Below are 15,757 nucleotides of genomic sequence, written 5' to 3'. Positions count from 1 at the left end.
CATGGAGGGTGACACAGCTCATGTGGGGAGGCAGCACAGCCACAGGCACCCCCAGGAGGGGCTGTCCTGGAGGGCACAGAGGCTCCAGCCTCAGGTGATGGATGCACCAGCCATCACAGAGGGGGGGAATGAGGGTGACACAGACCTGGAGACCACCAGCCCCAGCTCTTCCTGCTGGGGGTGCCCAGGGCCAGCCTTGGGCAGGTGCTCAGGCTCCTCGTGGAGATGATGGGCAACCTCTGCCTGTGTCTGACTGGGGCACAGGGGCTCAGCTGAGTCACCAAGTGCTCCAGAGAGCGGAGGATGCAGGTGCTTCAGCGGCCCCAGCTCATCCCAGAGGTCAGCTGCCCTGGGAAAGCCCTGGGGCCCCCCAAAAGAGCAAGCTAGGGGCCCTTAACTCCCAGTTCACATCCCTCACCCTCCTCCAGGACAATTTTTTGGACCTTTTTGGCCCATTTTTTTTGTTACGGCTCCAACAAGTTCCTCTGCAGCTCAGCCCGTTACCCCCAGTGCTGGCAGAGGAACCGAAAGCTGAGAGGCAGCAGCATCTCAGCCTGGTTTGAGCAGAGGATGAGTTGAGGGTCACACTTAGACTGGGGGCCTTGAGCCCCACCCAGGCCGTGAGCTGGGGGTTGGCACTCACACACAGGGACATCTCCCACGGGGGCTCTGGGGGCTACACAGGAACAGGCTCCAGGAAGCAGCTCCTCAGCCACACTTGGGGTTCCTGGCTGCCAAATGGTCCTTTCCAGGCAGATCAGCATGGGGCAGGCAGGGCTTCCAAACTGGGACCTGCTGCCCTTGGACCTTCCTCTTCCTCCACACAGCGAGGGGAGGAACTGCAGCATCAGAGATGATCCAGCACCTGCTTGGCTCCTCAGGAGCTCTGAGGCTGCCAGCCCGAGGGGGACAGTCCCTCCCAGGGCCCTTCTGGTGCTCCTCAGCACCACAGGGACAAAGAGGTGCTCAGCCAGGCTGGATCTACACCCAGTACCAGGGAACAGCTGTTCTAGGAGGTGTCCCTGCCCCAGGCAGGGGGTTGGAACTGGATGATCTTAAAGTCCCCTCCAACCCAAACCATTCCAAGATTCTGTATCTCCAGCCTGAACACCTGATCCAAGGCCTAGAGGGTACCCAAGGGGCCATGAAGCAACTGCTTCACTCCCCCAGAGCAGGGACTCCATGCTGTAAGTCACTGGTCAGCATGAGGAGGGGGCAGATGGCACTTGGGGGTCCCTCTCCCCTCCCTGGAAGGGTCAGGCTTGGTGAAAGACAACTGCTGATCTCCCAGGTCAGCTCAATACCATGAGGTATCCCAGTCTCCAGAGGGGTCACTTGGAGCCCTGGTCACACAGGCCAAGGGCCTGGAGGGGCCATTCCTCTGTCCCCAGGGCACTCTCTGCTGTCTGAGGGGCACAGAGCTGGGCACTCCCTCCAGGAGGCTGAGCACACCAGGCCAGTGCTCCAAGCCCCTCTCCCAGGGATCACCTTCCTGCTGGGCCAGCCTGTGGCTGCAGGGACATCTCCATGGCAGAACCCCGAGCCCAGTGGGGTTCAGCTCCTGCCACAGTTTTGATCAGCCCTTCATTACAGGGGCTGCAGCAGGTAAAGAACTGGAGTTTGGCTGTTGCACTGGAGAAGGATTTAGCTCAGGAGGAACCTCTGAAGCCTCGTGTGTCCTAAGTCCCTGCTCTCACTACACAATCCCACTTCAAGCCTTCCCTTTGAGTCTGGAGTAAAGGAGGGAGTGCTGTCCTTCACTCAAGGACTGAACATCTCCAAGGACAGACAGACTCCACTCCTCTGGGTGCCTGGCCCAGGGCTATCCCACCCTCCTGGGCCCTGAGCCTTTCCTTTTTCCAACCTGCACCTGGAAGCAGCTTGACACCTGGCACCACAGAAGGGCTGGCTCCACTCTGCTTGGAACTGCCCTTCAAGAAGCCACAAGCTGCTTTTAGACACTCCAGAACATCCTCTTAGCCAGCCCAGTCTGTCCCTGACCTCCATCCCTTGGCCCCACACCCAGGAGAGGTGAACAGGCTCTCCAGTTTCTCCACACCCCTCCTTGCTGGGCACCACCTCTGCACTGGGTACAACAGCTTCCCAGTGCCTGCTGGCCACACTCCTCTGGCAAACCACGTTTGGGGTGATGTTCTGGGGCTGGACAAACCCCTGTGCCCCCGTGATCATAGTGCCCATTGCCCACAGACCCCTTCCAACAAAGCTTCCTCCACCCAACCCCTACTGCTCTGCTCCTGCCCCCAGACACATTCCATCCACAGTAAGGCAGAGCAGAATCTCATCCCTCCATTTTATTTCAAAGTTCAAAAGTTTGTAAAAAAACCTCAGACAAGTTGAAACCACCTGAAAATATGCAAAGACAACCCCCAGACCACATGAAGAGCACAAATCTTATCCCCATGACCCTCTTGTCCTAAGTCTTTGCAGCTCTGGGGACCATGTGAGAGGAGGAACAGGCTCTGCTCTCCCTCTAGAAGGGCGAAGAGCACATTGCCATTGAAGAGAGACTTCCAGAGGCACCACTGTGTCAGTGTCTGTGAGGACTCAGAGGAAGCTGCTGGCTCCAAACATGGCCAGCAGAGAGGAGGGAAGGACAGGGAAGCCACTGCATCCCCATCAGTTCCCACCAGGAGAGCTGCCCAGGCTGCCAGTGCTGTCCTCACTCTGGGATGTGCCTCCTGGTCCTGGCACAGAGGGTGCCTTGGTAAATCCCGCCCCAACCACTTCTCAGCTCCCACCGAGGCTCCAGAGAGCAGCCTGGAGATGTTTTAGCTGCCAAACAATGTCCCAGGTATGGGGAAAGAGGCTCCTCTGGTCTCTGTGCAGCAGTTCCTGCAGTTCTTGTCCTCTCGGCTTGCCCAGGCCAGCTCCGACTCCTTCAGCACAGAGCAGAGCTGAGACTCGTACCCGCTGTCCTTCACACGGACGTGTGTCTGCTGGAGCAAGTCCCTGTCCACAGCTGGGATCCTGCAGCCCTGGACACCTGAGAGGCTGGGGAGCAGCTGCACATCCCAGTCTGACTCCGAGGAGCTCCTGCCGAGGCTGTGAGCAGCCTCTGGGCTCTGGGGAGCAGGCGGGAGGAGGCTGGGGCTCTGCACCCGCTCCGTGCCCTGCCTGGGCATGTTGGGAGCTCCAGGGGCTGCTTCTTCTGCTGCCCTGACACGGAGTGAGCAGCAACATCTGGCTGCAGCCACAGGCAATGTGGGAGAGGGCAGGCAGCCAGCAGGGCAGCTGGTCCTGCTTGCTGTGCTCTCCAGAGCAGGCCTGTTCCCATTCCTGGGTGCGTTGTCACTGTCCCCTCCGCACTGCCTCCCTTGGGATCTCTCCCTGCTCCAGCCACACTCGCTGGCAGTGCTGGCTACAGCTGCCTCCCCAGGATCCAAACCTGCAGCCACAGCTCCCGGGGCTCCTGGCTGGCATACAGGGTCCCCAGGGCTCTCACACAGGCACAGATCCAAAGCAAGGGAACTGTGAGGTCTGCTGGAGAGCTCTGTACCCAGGGGCAGGCTGCCAGCCCCCACCACAGCAGGCAGGGCTGGCTCAGACACCTGCCCTGCACCCTGTGCTCCCATCCCACCACTCACCGGCTCCATCTGCTCACCCAGAGGGGAGAGGCCAAAACCCAGCTCCAGCCTGGGCCTCTTTCCCACCTGGGAGCTCTGTCTGGAGCACAGCTGGCGCTTCCTGGAGGCAGGCTGTGCTTGGGGAGAGTGGCTGACAGACCCAGGCTGTGTAAGAGATTCAGATAAAGAAGCCATTGCCCCTCTGACAGGAGTGTGTGCTGCACGAGGCTCCCAGCCCAGCTCAGGAGCCAAGCCTAAACCTGAAGCCCCCAGCCCAGCCTCCTCCATGGTACCACAGACCCCTCTGCTGAGCCCTGCTCCCCTTGGCAGCCACAGGGAGCTGTGCTTTGACAAGCCCCCTCCTCCTCTGGGATCTCTGATCCTGTCTCTGGGCAGGCAGGGGGAATGTCCCTGGCTTTTCAGGCCATGATCCAGCTCTGTATCCATTACCAGTTCCACAGCACTCTGCTCAGGCTGCTCCCCTTCCTTTCCCAGCTCTGCTGGCAGCAGCTTGATTCCTCCAGTGCTGCGTGCTTGAGGCACTACATGTTCATCTGCCAGGCAGGACCAGGGCACCCTGAGAGGAACCATCAGTTAATGCTCATGCAGCCCCAGCAGCACTCCCCCCAGGGAGACAAGGCCTCTCCTGCAGGGCAGGGTGTCTGCAGCCCTTGCTCAGGAGCAGGGAAGCACTTTTAGCCTGGTGAGGCTCAGAATGACTCTGCTGCTGGCAGAGATCGGCAGCACAAGGGATCTCAGCCTCCTCAATCCCAGTGCCCAGGCATGGGGGGGGGCTACAGGCTACAGAGCAGCAGGGTTTGAGTCAGATACAGGGACAGAAGAGCTATGCTCAGCTGCCCTTTCTAGTTTAGGAGGTACATGGGAGTCCATGGGGAGTTCCCTGAAGGAGAACCCCATGGAAATGCAGGAACATCTCCCATGGTTTGTCTAAGCTTTGCCCAGCAGGTGCCAAGTTGGTCCTGCTTCAGCCTCTGACTCCCAGGCACAGGGACCCCATTCCATGGATGAGCCATGCAGCACCCTGCTGCCTTTGGGCTCCAGGAGTTCCCAGATCCCCAGACTTACTTGGCCGACCACTCCACAAAGCTGTTGGTGAGCTGGGAGATGACACGATCCACAGGGATGTACTGGAACCTGTCCCGGGCAAACCTCTGGTGCTGGGGGCTCTGGAGATGCTGGAAGGTGGAGGTGGCAGAGGCCCTTTAACAACACTCAAAGCTTTGCCAGGAGGGGAATTTGCAGTATCAGGTATTTCCCACAGCCTAACAGACCAGAGGGCAAAGGGACAGAGCCAATGTCTGCCAGGTTTGGGAACACACAGAGTGTCCTGTTCCCCGCTCTTGCTGATGAGGAGGCTGTGTCTGGATCCAAGAGCAGCCCACAGCCTCCCCAGCAGCAGGAAATAGACTCCACCACCACTGTCTGGCACTAACAGCTGGGCTCTGAAAGCCCCCATGCTTGGCACCTTCCAGGAGATAAAAAACCTCCTCCCACCTTTTCAATCTGCCTGTGCCCCATGGCTGCCATGGAACAGCCTCTTCACCTTATGGATCATGCAATAGGATGATCCTTGAGGCTCTTGCACCCCAAGAGAGGAGCATGCTGTGCTCCAACCCTCAAACCCCCTGTGCTCTGACCTGCTGGTCTGGGCACACAGATATACCACGTTCCCATCTCAGAGGCAGATCCTGCTGGATGCAGCAATTCCTCCCAAAGGAGCTCATAGTGCTAACAGGCATGACATGATCAACAAAGCCTCTGAGTGCCCCCCACAACTCTTGCAAGGAACCAGGTCCCAGGGGAACCTTTACCTTCTGCAGCTCTTCAAAGGTCTCTTGGCAGCACTCACAAAACCCCCTCCTTTTCCTGGGCACGGTGACGTGTGTGGAGCGGGGGCTCTTTCCCTCGGCGCTGTGCAGGGCACAGCCTTCAGCACCCCTGCAAGGGACAGCACGGGGTCACCCTGCCTGAGCTGCCTGCAGCACCAGCAGGACCAGCACAGGGCTCCTTGTGCCCACGTCCAAAGGCAGGTGGTTCCCAGAGCCCAGGACCCAGCAGTGAGCAGGAGCAGGGTTAAACACTTGCACAGAAGGAGCTGCAGCCTACCTGGTTTGGCAGAAATTGGAGAGGCTTTTCAGAGGTTCAAATGGGCTGGAGCTTTTGGGTGCCAGGAAGTTGAGGTCAGGAAAGCTTTGGAACTGGTGATGCAAGGGCTGGAATTGCCTGGAAACAGCAGATCAGGACATCAGACTCATGGCAGTGCTGGCAAGGCTTCAGAGCTGTCCCTCCTCTAGCCTGGAGGGGCTCAAGGTGCCACCTCAGTTATGATGAGATGCTGCCCAGTGCTCTCCTGTGGCTGTGCCAGAGTTCCCATTTCTGACTTCAAATGAGAATGAAATTCTCATTCCATTTAACACATTTAAAGTGTTAAACCCAGTTCCCAGTAACAGCCCCAATGGAGCATGTTTTGGACAGAAGGCGAGTTTGCCTGCTCAGCCCAAATTCCACCTTTTGCCGCAGGGCAGAGTGGTGCAGTAGTTCCAGCTATCCCACTGCACAGGAGGGTTTTGATTCCCAGGCCACATCCCTCCCCTCACACTTCATTGCATGCAGCATGTGAACCCCAATATTTGACTCTTAATTGAGATGCCTTAAATGTTGCCTTTGGAATAATTAATTGGCCTCGTGGATGCTGGTAGAGTTACAGACTCCTCAGAAACACCACAGGGATCAGGTCCCCTGTGCCCAAGGCTGTCCTCAAGTTACAGGCCCTGACCTCCCGGGCTTCAATCTCACTCCTCACTGCCGAGGGCTTGGGTGGATTAAGTGACCTGCTGAGATCACACACGGAATCCGAGCAAGGAAGGAAACTGCTGTCAAGTCTTGTTTAACACCTTTTTTCTCCCTGACACACAAGACACCTGGATTGTTTCTCCAAACTCCACCTGCTTCCCCTCTAGGAGAGAGTCAGCTTCCCAGTGTGGAACAGGGTATGCACAGAAACCAGGCTCTGCCTCATGGGCAGAACAGTCCCTGGGAACGAAACCAGTGAAGGAGAGACCCCCAGGTTTTAGGGTAGGGTATTTAGAAAGGTCTCATTTACCTGCTCTGGTCTTCAACTTTCAGAAAAGGGGGCTTCAATTTTCCTGCCAGAGAGAAACCTGGTTAGTTTTCCTGGCTAAATTCCCCTACTTAGTCACTCATTCCCGAACAGAACTGGGCTCCAGAGCTGAGTGCATCGAACTTCTGGCACTGGTGAATGCCAAGTGGTGGCCAAGCACAGACGAAACAGCTCTTCAGGTGATCCTCAACACCCCTGGCCCCAAGTGTGCAGTGGGGTGACCAAACCCTAGGCAGCCCAACCATGGGACATTTCCACCTTTGAAAGAGTATTCAGCCATCCCCTCACATCTTTAATGCCTCCTCAGCCATACAGCCACTGGCCTAACCCCAAGCCTTCTGACTCCAATCCCAAGAATTGTCACACAAGCTCCCCCACAGTGTGCCACTGAGTATGAGAAGGGAACTCAGGAACTGCAGCAGCTGCTGCACTGGCTCAGAGCTCTGCAACAACTTCCAGCACCTTTTCTTCCATTCACCCTGCCTCAAGTGCAGAACCTGGCTCATCACCCTGGCTCAGGCCAGGATGGTGATGTCAAAGCAGCAAGAGATGCTGGAGACAAACCAAGGTGCTGCCAGCCAAGCCTGGCACCAGGACACTACTTGAGAGCAATATCTGGCCTCTGCTCAGTTCCCAAGGAGGGCAAAGAGCAGCTTTGCTTCCTTTGGAGAGCAAGAAGAGAGCAAAAGAGTCTCAGCAGTGCATTGAGGGAAAAGGTTTTCAGAGCCAGGCTGGGAGGGGAGGTTCCAAGGTCCCTCCTGTCCTGCAGGTATGTTCCACTCACATTACGCTCACCTTGGAAACCTGAGTCCTGATCTGGCTAAGAAACAAAAAACACCAAGGTGTTCCCACAAGGCATCTGCCTGACCCTGAAACCAAGACTCCCTCATGGCCCCTGAAGGGCGAGGAGTTTTGTTTTCTTGTGATCCTAGCACTCGATGCTATTTTTTCCAAAGATATTTCACCCTCCTTCCCCAGAAAGGCTGAGCCCACCTGTCCTCACCAGCCTCACCCTCTGCTTGCCTCAAATGTGCTGCTACGTCACTGAAGCTGCTATTTCAGTAATGGATCAAGTTTTTTCCATGCAAACACTGCCAAATGCTCAGCACTTCTGAGAGAGAGGCCACGTGCAGGCTCCAGATCCAGCTCAGATGGGTGCACGGGTCCTGTGTGATCCCAGCAGTGACAAACGGCTCCGATGGCACTGCGAGACCCCAGGCAGGCTCTGAGGCTTGTGCCCAGCACAAGTCTCAGAGCTTGCAGGCACAATCTGCCACATCCAACAGCTTCTCACGCCTTTCTTCAGCACCTTCCCCTCACCCCAAACTGGGAAATAACTCCCAAGTGTCTCACACACCATCCAGGTTGGAGTCTGCTCCAAACTGACGCACGCAGTCAAACAAGTCGCAGATCAGCTGACGTCACCAGTGCCAATTTCAGCACCACAACTGGCTCTTGTCTAATTGCAGATGAGAACCTGGCTGTTCCCCCTCCCTCCTCCCTGGAAGAGGAAGAGCCATCCCCAGATCGGTGTCTCAGCAGCACATCTCAGCCCAACAGAAGTGAGTGGGCTGGGAGGAACACGCTCGCCTCTGCAGGATGCATTATTCCTCAAAACCTCCTTTAAGCTGCTGGATTCAATGTGCAGCAGCACTGTCTCAGGTGCCTTGGGATTCTGGGAGCTGGCAGGAAAGGGTTTTTAGGATTTTTAAACATTGTGAAATCAAAGGTCCTCAGCTGTCCTGGGAGGCTGCAGCCAGACTCCAACAAGGAGTAACAGAACCCATTCAAGGGGAACTACCTAAAGAGTTGGCATATTTTGGGATTGCCAAAGGTTTTGATGTATTTCAAATTCTAAATGAGGCTTCTCCAAGCAGCTCCACATCTGAGCATAAACAGCAGCACAACTTCCAGGCCTACCTTTGCGAATTTTGGATCTGGAGGCAGGGAATTTCACCTAGAGAAAAAAGGGGCATATTCAGCATGGGAGCAGCCCAAGCACAGCTGCTGTTGCTGACCCCAGAGCAGCAGCAGCAGCCTCACCCACCACTTCAGAGCTCCTGTACCACCTAGAGCACCTCCCCTCATTCTGTCTCCCAAGTTACCCAGGGTTAGTTGAAATACAACATAAAGGCTGCCATGCCCCGTCCTTACATCCCACCTTCCCTCTGACCTCTCCAATGCATTAAGCAATCCTTTGGTGAGCCAGTGTACCAGCCATTGTCATCTTGCTTCACTTTGCTTGTGTGTGTGGTTTTTGCTTTCCCTACTAAATCATCTTTATCTCAATTCATAAACTTTCTCACTTTGTCTCTCCCAGTTCTCTCCCCATCCCAGGGGGATGCCAGATGGTGACTGTGTGAGGCTGAGTTGCCATCTGGGGTTAAACCATGACCCTTAGGGTCAAAGTCAGTATCAGCTGTGCTATGAATGCTGATACTTAGCAACAGCTGCCTCATTCTCACCTGGATTTATCCCCAACTTTATAAAAATTCTTTGAATCTTTTCATCTTCATCACTAACACAAACACCAGATTGGATCCACCATCCCCCTGACTGGCCCACTGGCACTGAAGCTGCTACAAGAACTGTTCAGAGCTGCCCAGGAACCCTGAACTCCTGAAATTGGCTGCAGGTAAGTTGTTACCTCTGTCTTCTGGCACTGCTTCCTTGCTCCTGAGATGGCTCGCAGCAGCTGCTGGGCATAGGACAACATTTCTGTGCAAGTGAGACGTCAAAGAGCCAAAGCTCAGCCAGGGAAGGGAGCTGTTCCCCTCAGACTGCAGAGCACCCCCCATGGCACTGGGAAATGCTGGAGCCTGCAGCCCCTGGCAGAGCATCTCCCCCAGGGAATGGTCCAAGATGAAGCCAAAAGAACACTTTGAGAGATAGCCCCCCATTTGCTCTCTAGCAGAGCTGGAGGCTGCTGGGGCTCTGCAGGAAGGAGACACTGGCAGGAGCCCTGCAGCACACAGAGCAGAGCCCAGGGACATGATCCAGACAGGCTCAGCCACAGCTGTATGTCACTGTCATCAGACACTCAGGAACCTTTTACTCCAGACCTATTATTAGTATCAGAGTTCCACCATCTGCCTTTCCCATCACCCTCTCCCCATCCATCACGGGGACAGGAGGTGCCTTCCAGAACAGGCCCTCAAACACCAGCACTTCCTAATTAAACCCGACCAAGTCCTGCCCTTATCGTGATTGTACTTCCAGGTTAATTAGTAAAAACAGTCTTTTTGGAACAAATTGATGTACTGACCAAGATACTGACATTTCCTAGTGTTCCACCTTCAGTACATGACAATGTACCCCGTGTTTGCTGTTGCAAATGTGACAGTGGCACATTCTGTACACACAAATCTGGTGTTTGAGGGCAGACCCGGCCTCGGCCAGGATGGCATCATTCCAGGATATTTGCTTGCAATTTCTTCCTTCTGTTCTACTCTTCTTACATCACTTCTGCTCCACCTGTCTCCAAAATCCCTCATTACCAGCAGCCTCCTTGCACCCCACAGTGAAGGATACCATCCACATGCAGGATCTGGACTCCCCACAGGCGAGCGTTGGCGAGGATGCTGCTGCCACTGCAGGTGTCCTGTACAGAGAGGTTTGGCAAAGCACAGCTCAAAGCACAGCCACGTGCAGCTCTAAACTGAGCTCAGAGCCCTTCCTGCTGCCCAACTGACAGAGCAGAGCGTGGCTGTTATTAAAATCAGGGCACAGCAGTAAAGGATCAAGCTCATGCTTTATCCATCCCAAATTAACAGCAGCATCTTGGGCAAATGTTTCATCCCTGCTACAGCATGAGCTTCTAAGTGCGCACTGAGATTTATCTGGCCACTTGTGACCTCAGGGAAAGGACTGCAGGGGAGCCTTTTGCCCCAGCTACATTGCTTAAGTTCTTCTTAGGCTAAAAATTCATCTAACAACAGGCCTTGTGTTAATAATTCTCTTGTGTTGAGCACCCAAATGGCTGGGGCAGGCCTCAGAGTACAACACTGCATGACATGGCTCCAGAAACAGCAGTGACCAGGAGCACCACACAACGTTCTACAGGCCACAAGCAACTGCTCTGTGCCTTCCCCAGCCCCAGGATCTGCTCTGTCAGCAGGGCAGGGGCACTGCAGGAAGGCTGGCACTGGTTCTGCTCTGCTCAGCAGAGCTCTGAGCACACCCAGTCCCAGCAGAGCCCATCCAAGGCTGCTCACCTGGTTCTTCATGGCCTTGTTCAGCAGCTCCTTCCCCCGGCTCAGCAGTGCCTGTGGAGAGAGGAGACATGAACAGGTCATGGCAAAGAGCTGGAGAGCAACGATCCCTGGGGATGCCCTCACTCTGCTGGGCTCTCTCTGCCAGTGGAGAGTGCCTTTCAGAGAATGCAAACTGCAGAGAGGACCACTCAACTGCACCACCAGCACCAGCCAAGGCTTGGAATTATTGACCAGCAGGGAAATGAAGGCTCCAGAGTGAGCCAAGAGGAAGCAGCAATTTAGCTTGGAAACTGCCTGCTGCATCATGGAATTGTTCAGGCTGGAAAAGCCCTGTAAGGTCATCAAGTCCAACCCCTCCCCAGCACGGCCAAGGTCACCACTGACCCATGTCCCAAGTGCCACACCCACAGAGGTTTTCAATCCCTCCAGGGATGGGGACTCCACCACTGCCCTGGGCAGCTGTGCCAGGGTTGGACAAGCCTTTCCATGAAGGAATTTTCCCTAACATCCAATCTAAACCTGCCCAGCACAACTTGAGGCTGGTTTTCTCTTGTCCTGTCACTTGTTACCTGGGAGAAGTGACCAAGCCCCAGCTGCTACAACCTCCCATCAAGGAGTTGTAGACAGATCAGGTCCTCCTGAGCCTCCTGTTCTCCAGGCATCTCAACATGCTGGCCAGGGTTAGGAACATCCTGGGAACTGATCCAACAGTCTCAGCAGATTGGTTCAGCTCTTTGTAAGGCAAGGGACAGTGCTGGGAGCCAGGACAGGGGACAAAAACTGGGAGAAACCTCTGCAGCTCAGGTTTCCCACTGCAAGTGGTTCAGCTCCAGCTGGCAGATTCCCCAGGCCTGGACTGAGGCAGCTGCCTTTCCCCAGTCACAGCTTCCAGCAGACACCACATTCAAGGTGGGATGTTGGAGTTTGGCCACAAGCATTTGCGAGCAGAAAGCCCAGCTCCAACAGGCAAATGGGACCAGGAGAAGCCCCTTCCTGCAGGAGGCTATCACAGATCTCCTCCCAGGATACAGGGGCTTTGCCCTGTGACTGTGAGTACCCAGAGTCTGCAATGGTTTTCCCTGTCTGTATTTCTCTGGCTTTTCTCACCACACCTCTGCCTGTTCCCTCAGGAAGCAGCCAAGGCCTCCATATCCCCTGCCCTTCCAGCAGATTTCCTTGATTACAGCCCAAAGCTGTGACATGCACGTTTGAGTAGACAATGATGGCAGACACAAAGAACTCTGGTTCTGTACAAAGAACCAGAGTATGAATAAGGACAGCCAAGGAAACAGGATTAGAGCAGGGAAAAAACCACACAGAATATTTCCTTAGAGCAGGAACAACTCCACCTTCCAAAACTGGCCCCAGATTCTACCCCACAGACTCCTTGGACAAAACCTTTGTAGCTCTTACAGTGTATGGTGGCTTCTGGCGAGGTCTGGTTGGGGTCCCTTTGGGGGCAGCAGGCACTGAGCTCGTGGATTTTGTGCCTTCTGCAGCTGGGCTGCTCTGCTTCTCCTCCCGAGGCCTGGCCTGGCCCTGCTTGGCCTCTCTGTTGCTGGACACCACGCAGGTGACTTCTTTGCTGAGGAAGCTTTCGGTCACCTGCAGCGAGACAGAACAGAGCAGCTCTGCAAGTGTCTGACCCCGAGCTGACAGAGCCCTGCTAAACAAAGCTGCTGGCCCTGGCTCAACCCCCACACAGCCAGGGGCTGCTGGCAGCAATCACATTCCTTCTTTCATTCCATACTGACCAGGAGATCCCGTGAGGCCCCAGAGATTCACTGCAAATAGTCACCAGAAATTCAGATCCAGACATCCACAACTGTCACCACCACCTACTCCTCACACAGTGCTTTCAAAAAAAAAAAAAAACCAACATCTGAGGAAAAGGGCCTGGACATCACAGATCAGCCTGGAGGAGCTCTGTCCTCAGGAGAGCATAACCAGTTTTAGAAAAATAAAAGAGAAAGTAAACAACTGGGCAAACAGCTCCACAGACAACAGGGCAGGAGGGAAGCAGAGAGATGAAACATACACACACCTTTGCACAGGAAAGAGGTGGAAACCCAAAAGTTGGGACACTAATGGTATTGTAAGCCAATAATGTCTTGGCTTCTCAGAATCTGTGCAGGAGGCAGAGAGTCACAGGGCCCAGGTGTGAAGCCCTCAGGAAGATAAAGATCTGGGCAGCCCAAAATCACAGCTGCTGAACAAGCTGGTTCTGCTCCATTGCAGAATCCCTGTAGGAGGAGATTCCCAAACCACGAAGTGGGTGTGAAGTGCCACAAGGGTCACTGCAGGCTGTGCTGCAAGCACAGAAGAGACAAAATCACAACCTCCCCATCCAAATGACACTCCAGAGTGTCACGAGCCCCATGCCAAGTTCTAGGTGCCACATGCAAGCCCAAGGTCACAGGATGTCCTGACCTGTGTCCTGAATTGCACACAGAACCTGGGCTCAGATATTGCTGCCAAGGAGCTGCTTCACAGACAGTGGCTGTGGTGTAGGTCAGTATCTTCACAGAAAACAGAGGAATGAGAGCTCCACTGCCAGAGGAGCTCATTTCAGAGAGGGAGGGCCAGGATGCTGTGTGATAGGAACCAGAAGGATGGTCAAAGTCTAAAATTATTTCCAAGTAACACAGCAGCTGCATAGAGGAGTAGCTGTCTGCTGGGAGCATAGGGTTCTCAGACTTGAGGATGCCCAGCTGGGAAAGAGATGTCCCAAGAGTGGGTGGCACCTCTGGGGGAGGGCAGAGAGAAACCAGCAAGTTCAGGACAAAGGTGCAATTCATGAAAGGGAAAACAGTGCAAGTCACCTTCCCCAAGTGTGTGTGCAGCCAACACCTGCTCAGGGCTGAAGGGATACAGCATCAGCAAAAACTAGAAGATCTTACACAGTGTGTGTGGGAATCAGAAAAACAGAAACTTCCACAGACACTGAAGGATTTGATCTACAGCCTTAGAAGAAGCTTAGATTAATATAAAAACACAATATACAGACATAAGACAGAAAATAGTAAAATTATGTTGCTATAGTTGTAAGTAAGAATATGCCGTAAGTGAGAAACTATATTGATAAGATAGTGAAAAGTTTATAATGTAGAGGTGTAGTTGTATAGAATAAGCTAAGAGTTTAGAAGTTATAATAAAAGCATACGTGTACATGTAAAACAGAAGCCCACTAGACAAAAGTATCCATAGTACAACAAAATTAAGTAAAGATAAGTTAAAAAAGCAAAATAAACCTTGTAACATCTGTCTATTAGTTAAAAAAATAATATATTGTCTTGTAACAGAAAACTTATAACTACTCTTTAACTATAACCAACAACTTACTCCTTTAAAATCTCACGACCTCTTAAACCAATATTTATCGAAACAATAAATCGTTCTTAACCCAAAAATAATCCCATTCCTTCACTACTAACAGCAACAATAGTGTGTACATTGTAGGATTTAAATTTTGAGGTTACATGAGATGATCACCTCAGAGAAATTAAAGGGCTTGAAAACAAATAGTAGCAACTGCTAGAACCAAACTGCACAAGAGCAATAAAGAGACTGAAAGATGAACAACAGGTACAACCCCATGCTCAGCTCCAGCTTGAGGGACTGAGATGATGCTACTTTTTGAAGGGTTTTGGGACAGGATAAGGAACTGATGAGGAATATCAGCAGCAAAGAATCCTGGAGGCCATGAAGAATGCCACAGGGCTTGACCCAAATAACAGCCTGCCAGGGAAAAGGGTCCAGATGGCTTTTCTGGGAAAGCCGTGATAAAAGCACACCGCTCCGGGGTAAGAACCTTGGATGGCATTTCCCTACTTTACCCTATGTTGAATTCCATTTGGAAGTCCCACAACCTCCCTAAAAGATTAAACTGCCACAGGCTGTTGTCAGCGATGAGGGGGAACCACGCACCAGTTACAAGCACCTGGAAAACGCGCCCCTGGCCAGGAACCATTTATCACTGGGTGATGGGGCACCCATCACCCCACAACCAGTTATCACCTCTGGCAGGTGCCCTGGGAGCGGCAGTCAGTCCCCAGCCCTGGGAAGCGTCCCAGGACCGAGTGACCATCACTGGAAGCACCTCCATGGCCAGGGAGCTGCTCTCACGGTGGTCACCAGCACTGACTGGTGGTCACCAGCACAGCCAAGAGCACCTGGAATGCTGGGAGCGAAAGAGGCTCTGTCCCCAGGAGAACATAACAAGTTTTAGAAAAATAAAGGAGAAGGGCAACAACCGGGCAAGCAGCTCCACAGACAACAGGGCAGGACGGAACCAGAGATGGAACACATAAACACACCAGTCCTCCCAGCAGCGGCCGGACCAGGCAGCCGGGAGCACCCGGGATGTTGGGAGGGAAAGGCTGGTCCCGAGCAGGGAGCCCCGAGAGAGGAGCGACCTCCACCAGCCCCCCGGGACTCCGGCTGCGGGGGGAGCCGGGAGGGAACCGGTCCACCGGAAAAATGAGAAATTCAGGAAACATTAAAAAATGAGCACAGTCAGAAAAGGAGCGAGGCCGCCCCAAGACACCCCCCTAGACCGCCCCCACTACCGGGGACCCCGCAGTCCCGGGTCACCCGCAGCCCCTCACGGCCCCGGCCCGCGCTCACCCCACCGAGCCGCCCGATGGCCTCCGCCAGGTCCCGGGCGCTGCGGCCGCTCGGCAGGTCCAGGTAGAAGGACTGTCCGCGGAGGGGCCGAGGGGAGGCCGTGCCGGCCATGGCCCTGCCCGGGCTCGGGGCCGTCGGGCGCCCGCCGCTTGTCCGTGTTTAAATTCCGCCGCCCGCCCCGCCCCGCACGG

At 54.3% G+C, this 15,757-nt stretch overlaps 1 protein-coding gene across 1 annotated transcript; it reads right to left on the bottom strand.

Annotated features, from left to right (window-relative positions):
- Positions 1-2,297: 2,297 nt before the first annotated feature.
- Positions 2,298-15,751, bottom strand: DBF4B (DBF4 zinc finger B). Its single transcript, XM_053965109.1, has 11 exons — positions 15,567-15,751; positions 12,354-12,545; positions 10,941-10,991; positions 10,258-10,327; positions 9,374-9,444; positions 8,647-8,683; positions 6,709-6,751; positions 5,712-5,828; positions 5,417-5,543; positions 4,671-4,780; positions 2,298-4,161 (listed from the first exon to the last, which is right to left on the bottom strand). The coding sequence occupies exons 1-11, from the start codon at positions 15,675-15,677 to the stop codon at positions 2,790-2,792; spliced, it is 2,301 nt and encodes a 766-aa protein (XP_053821084.1). The 5' UTR covers positions 15,678-15,751; the 3' UTR covers positions 2,298-2,789.
- Between the last annotated feature and the right edge of the window lie 6 nt (positions 15,752-15,757).

The sequence above is a fragment of the Vidua chalybeata genome, chromosome 26 (assembly GCF_026979565.1).
Source record: "Vidua chalybeata isolate OUT-0048 chromosome 26, bVidCha1 merged haplotype, whole genome shotgun sequence".
NCBI lineage: Eukaryota > Metazoa > Chordata > Aves > Passeriformes > Viduidae > Vidua > Vidua chalybeata.
The sequence above is the reverse complement of the archived record's forward strand: the minus strand, read 5'-3'. Positions and strand labels throughout refer to the sequence as shown.